This window comes from Thunnus albacares, chromosome 19 (genome assembly GCF_914725855.1).
Source record: "Thunnus albacares chromosome 19, fThuAlb1.1, whole genome shotgun sequence".
NCBI classification, from domain to species: Eukaryota; Metazoa; Chordata; class Actinopteri; order Scombriformes; family Scombridae; genus Thunnus; species Thunnus albacares.
In genome coordinates, this window is record NC_058124.1 from 11,674,923 (window position 1) to 11,681,019 (window position 6,097).

The 6,097-nt window shown below is 38.7% G+C and overlaps 1 protein-coding gene across 2 annotated transcripts in view; it reads right to left on the minus strand.

The window, feature by feature from the left end:
* Positions 1-4,028, minus strand: part of vps50 (VPS50 EARP/GARPII complex subunit) — a 112,379-nt gene extending 108,351 nt beyond the window's left edge. For both annotated transcript variants that reach the window (XM_044335477.1, XM_044335478.1), the window contains exons 1-2: positions 3,871-4,028; positions 3,325-3,393 (exon numbers count right to left, since the gene is read on the minus strand). In XM_044335477.1, coding sequence (XP_044191412.1) covers positions 3,325-3,393; positions 3,871-3,903 — 102 coding nt within the window. In that variant the 5' untranslated portion in view covers positions 3,904-4,028. The remainder of the gene's footprint in view (positions 1-3,324; positions 3,394-3,870) is intronic.
* Between the last annotated feature and the right edge of the window lie 2,069 nt (positions 4,029-6,097).

A 6,097-nucleotide genomic window follows, 5' to 3' on the forward strand; every position in this document is an offset into this window, starting at 1 on the left:
TGTATATTGGACCACAACTAGCTCCGAGCTCATTGTGATGTCACAAATCATGCTGGTAGGTGCACGGCTTAAACTCAGATTTAAGTAGAAGAAGAAACTTTCAACTTTCAACAGATGTGAAAACAGCTGTCTAGTGTCAAAATCTGCACAGCGAAGGTCAAACATCAAAGTGAAGAAACAATAAAGCAAAACATATTTTTGTTCGGAGGTGGCCTTTAATAATTACTTAAATGATTACTTGATTATCAAAATTACTGCTGATTAATTTCACATCAATCAACTAAATTATTTACTGCTTCAACACTACATTGAGCCTTGTGCACAAGTCAACCTAGTGTGATTCTACTGGCCTTCCCACACACTCACAAACCTACAAAATCCTAATTAACAGCTGCAAGCTAAATGTGCTCATCTTTCCCTGCTTATTACTCAAACTCTATCAAACCCTGAAGTCATGTCCACATGTTGACACGACAGCATCATTTGTCAATCCTCCCCGGCAACAGCTTTCCCCCCCTGCAGTGAGCCAGATGTTGCTGTCAGCTCCTGGAGGATGATAAATGATCTGAATCATGCCCAGTGTGGTTGCAAATACATGAAGCAGTAAGTATGTATAAGAAATACACACGCATAGTCGAGCACATTGGTCTCACTCTCTTACACAGAGCAGTGTTCCCCACAGTAGCAGTGGGCACGGCATATTGAGAGGATTATTCACATTTCAATCAACAAGGACGGTAGGTTTCAGTGTATATAAAGCCTGGCCTGTGTGGATCATATTTCACTTTTCCTGAAAGCTGAAAGGCCAAGCAGCAAAGCACATTATCATCAAATAATAAGCCCTGTGTTTTGATTGAACACACAAATAGGCAGGTGTTTGCAGTACACACAGAAGACTCAATTCAGGAGTGACGTGTATATGATCCAGACACTTCAAATCCATACTGTCTCTGTCAAAACCTTCCCATCTTCCTATACTAGACTGCTTCATAAGACATAAGCCAAAAACAGCAGATGTGATGGGATTCACAGTAATGCCCTGGGAGCATAACTCCAGCATGGACAAAGGTTGGGCGTTTCCGGCCTAAAGCGGGGTGTTTGATTACTGCATATCCAGTTTGGCCACATCAACTGATACCAATCTGAAAGCTAGAGGGAGACCTTCCTCCCATGAAAAGAGACTAATCTTTCTTTCAGTCAGGCTCCAATTGCACCTGAAGAATACAGGGCTCCTTATCATATCTAAGCCTGATCTGCGATGGTTTTCTGGAATAACAGGTCTGACAACAACCTTACAACAATCAATATGATACACTGACTGACCTCAAATGATTAAGTTGTTATATAATGTCATTGTTGTGGATATTATGAGGCTGTATTTAGTGTTTATTGTTTCAATAACACCAAGCACCGGCCCTGATTTTGAACAAAAAAAAAAAAACATTGTTATGAGCCTTTGTAAAAGAGACAGCTTGTGTTTATTAGGGCTGTAGTCTGCTGGTCGACTGGTCGATTAGTTGGTCGATATGCTGGCCAAAAAAAATATTTTTTAATATTTGATCGACAGTGTTTGGGAGTCTCTGTGCAGCGCTGTTCAAGTACGGGAGTCAACCTCTGTCGTTGCCTGGGAAACTATTGGTAGCGTAGCTCCGTTAAGGAGTATGTTTGCATAGCGAGTGGGAAAGAGCGAGGGTCAGAGAAGTGACGGTGGATGCGAGCGGGGCAGAGGAAAAGGTTAGTAGTAAGTTGTCAGTACAGTACAGTCAGTTAATAAATGCTAAAAAGTCACATCTGTTGTTTCCTCAAATGCTGGAAAAGTAAAGGGGGTTAGGTCCAAAGTTAGCAACAATGGGTTAGCCTAACCTGAAGATACAAAACAGAGAAATACAGAACAGAGAAATGTGTGGCTGTCGAGTTTAACCCCCCCCACCCCTGCACGCGACTAATCGATTAGTTGAAGATTATGTACGATTTTAGTCGACCAAGATTTTCTGTGGTTGACTACAGCTCTAGTGTTTATCACACACAGCCGGCTTTTTCTTTTCTTGTGACAACAGAGCTTATGAGATAAACAGCAGATTGAAAGATATTTTTCAAAATTCAGTTTCACAACTGTCACAGATGGACTGATAGAAACTTCCTTTTTCAGTCTTATCTTTTGCGGAATTTTTCAGCCTGCCTGGCAAATACTCATATGGTAAAATCACTCATATATATTCAGTGTTCAGGCCAAACTAGGGTGACAATCAAAACAATCGTCATCATCATGAAAGCCAAGTCTTTAGAAAGAGGGAAATTAAAACATCTGGTTGTATCAAAGAGGCTGATATCACGCTGCACTGTGAATAAATGGAGTTGATCACCTTCCAAATTGTACTATAGAAATAGAAGGTCATCACTACAAGGCAAAGTCACAGCAAAGACAGCAACTAGCAGAGCATTGAGGTGTAACTAAGTAAGTGACTATACGTTATATAGAGTCACTCTGTTGAGCCGCTCCATCCGCTCTTGACAAATTGAATTTGTACATGTGGCTAATGACAACTGCTTCCTGTGACTAAGCATGACTGATTGTATTTTCGAATGCTGCCATGCCAAAATGCTAAAATACCATTACAGCAAACAATATTTCACTCTTGGGGGGGTTAGGATAGATGTAAGTGAGTCTTTAAGTCAGTGGCCCTCAAAGTAGGGTCCGGGACCCTCCAGGGGTCCTTGAGGGGGTTCCAGTAGGTCCCCAGCAAAAAAGTGAAATGATTTATTTTCACTATAATTCCATCCATAAGTAACACAATGACTATTTTGGTCATGGGTTTCATACACTTTCTGTAATAAATCATCTAAAAGCAAAAATCTTACTAGTTGGGGGACCCTGGGACAAAATCTTATCAAATGGGGATCCGTGGTCTACTACTAATGCCATTTACATGTACAGGAAGCATAAAAATTGAAATGTAGTGCATGGTGGACAAGGCACTGACACACAAATTACGCGATAAGTTTGGTTAGATTCTAAAGCCATCCTGACATAATTCAACCTTGTTGTGTCACTACTATCAGATAGAAGATAACACTTCAGAAATTGCATTTATAAATCTGAAGTTTGTTGATTTTCTTGTGTACTGTATGATGAGAATAGCTACTATTTACCTTGCTACACAATGAAAACAGGTCAACATAGGACAGGTAGCCTTTACTATCACCTATTTGAACTACTTGAGTCTGGTCAAGTTTTATTATAATGAGGCAGGTTTTTACAGTATAAACAGCCCAGATGCGCAGTGAAATAAACAGCTGCAGTTTCATTCCTTTCGTGAAGTTTACCTTGCTCGGGATCCTCAGGTTCTCCACAGGACTGAGGTCTGCCATGCTCTCTTGGGGGCTTTTCAGACCCTGTCAAGATAAGATTCACTGTCAAACTTCAATAGACCCCAAAATTCATGTAAAATTAGGCTGTTTTTAGTTGCAACCTGTTCCTGCTGTCACACACAGCAAAAAGTGGAACCGACGGGCAGATTAATGAAAGCGATATCCTTTATTGTGTTCAGTCTAACCTTACTGCAGTGCAAACTGACAACTTCCCTAACCGCCCACTTTCCACTGTTGAGCCCTGTTGTTGTGGTTGTTTAATAATAAACTCTCTCTGCTAGGGCGTGAAAACAGCTGCCCATACACGTGTTTTCTTTTACTGAAGTAAAAAAAAGGGTCGTAGCTGTGGTGTCGCCGTTTAAAACCCACCGTTACACCTGCTAAATGTGCCCTTTGATGAGCTAACTACACGATGAGCTGTCAAATTAGCCAGTTAGCTTAGCTAGCTGTAAGATACAAGCGACAGGCAGTCTGCAGTTTCTGTAGCGTCGCTTGTCTCACCTGCCGGGCCATAAGAGACTTGATCTTCTGCATCGTGAATCCAAAATATGTCCAGTGGGCAAATAAATGAGTTTAAGTTACAGTCGTGTTTTGATGTCAACGACGCGCCTCCATCACTACGAGAGGGAAGCCATAGTTGATCGTCACGTGACTGGTACAACGGGAGACGGGGAATTCCAAAGTATCCTGGGAAATGTAGTTTTTTTTATCATCAGGCGTGTTTGACACCTTATTTGTCAGAATCTCACATTTTTAAAAACTGAAAATATTTGGATTAACTTGAAAGTAGCCTACATGTTGTTCTGAATATACAGTATGTATATGTATTGTATATTCAGATATATAATGATTACATGATTTAAAAAAGGCCTAAAAACCTTAATGTTGTGTTTTGTATGTTTTTAATGCTGTACCACTTTGAGATTTACTACAAATGAAAGGTGTGGTTTAAATTAAATGTATTTTCATATATATTCAATTTACACCACACTTTTATATATCTAACATTATAAAGTAGTGTAGAAAAAGTAGTGTAAAGCATGAACATTGTGATACGTGTATTGCTATCATACACCACTTGATGGTAGTATTAACATCATAGAATAAAATATAACATCTTATTAGGCAGCAATGGTTACTCTGCCTTCATAAGAAGATGTTACTTGATCAGGTGAGATATTATGACGTGGCACAGTAGTAAAAGCACAGATGTTGCAAATAATAAAAAATGAATGATTACTGGATTTAGCTGCTTTCGTTTCAGTGTCCTGAAAATGTGCGTGTGATGTCATTATGACAAGTCAAAAGGTCTTCTGTGAAAAAGACCTATAGTAGCAAATAAATCAAATAATATCATGGCAACCCCAACCCACTCCCCATCAGATTATACTGCAGTTACCTTGATTCATTCCATTACATTGTTATATCTATATAGTGGTGCAATGTAACTCAGTAGATTTACTCACTAGTGTACTCTAGAGTACTTTACACAATTATTTACTTTTAATGCTGATTTCTACTTATACTACTCTACATTTTAGAGGGAAATATTTTATTTTTCACTCCACTACATTTATTTACATACAGCTATTTACAAGTTATTTTGCAGATGTTTTTTTACATATTATCTTCTTATAAAATATGATGCATGGTTATAGATAAAACCGTCTAACAATAATAAAAAAATAAAAATGCTGCTTACATTCTGATGCACTGATAATGATAATCTAATAATGTAATATGATATAATGTCATAATATATCATACAGCAGTTTCTCAGCATAATAAATACTTGTACTTTTAGTACTTAAAGACATACACATTACACATTAGTATTATCAGTAAACTGGGTATGGACAGTTTACTATTTAAGTCAGACTTTCACTCATCATGGAGCATTTTCACTTTGTATTTTTGCTGTTTTCACTTAAGTAGAGGATATGAGTATACCACTGATAGCACCCTATATATCTATATGGTATTTTGTTGTTTATATACTTGTTATATACATGACATCTGGTCTGAAACAGGTTATAACCTTGTTAGTATTCTTCATATGGCTGCATTGGTAAACCACATTTCATTTATATGAGCAAGATCGATTATGTCATCATGTCATGTCACACATGACTTACTTCCATGTAGCTTTATCTCTGCCAAGCAATTAGAACTGGCTCTACATTGTAAACTGTTCCAAATCATTACAAAAACGGTGCACGCAGACCCACTGAGCCTGCATTGTAATATGCCCCTTAGGTGTTATTTTCAGCAGCACTTGGTTAAATGCAGGCAGCATGCAGCAGACAGCAGGCACTGTGAGCTCTAGTTCCTGGTTAATGATGCCTCAGGCTATTTCCTAGTCAAATGAAGGTGAGGTTGCTCTCCTCAGGTGAATTTTCTCTACTGTTGTTTGCGAGGCATTCATCCACAGTTTGGAGCCTCCCTTAAAGCATACACTGAGACGGAACAGATGGCAGCCCCTACCCGGAGATGCCACCACAAAGACATAGCACACTCACCTGGTCAGTTCATAAGCTATAATTAGAGCTTGATTCAATAAATTGCTTGTTGTTATGCAGGTGGGCATTATGATAAGCAACACTTTATAGCGCTGTATGAGGTCAGAATTCAGAATATGTATTTTCCTTAACAAGGGAATGAGCAACAATATACCAAATACTTCCTCCTCTTTTAATAGCTCTCTTAGAAAGCTAATAATATTCTAAAA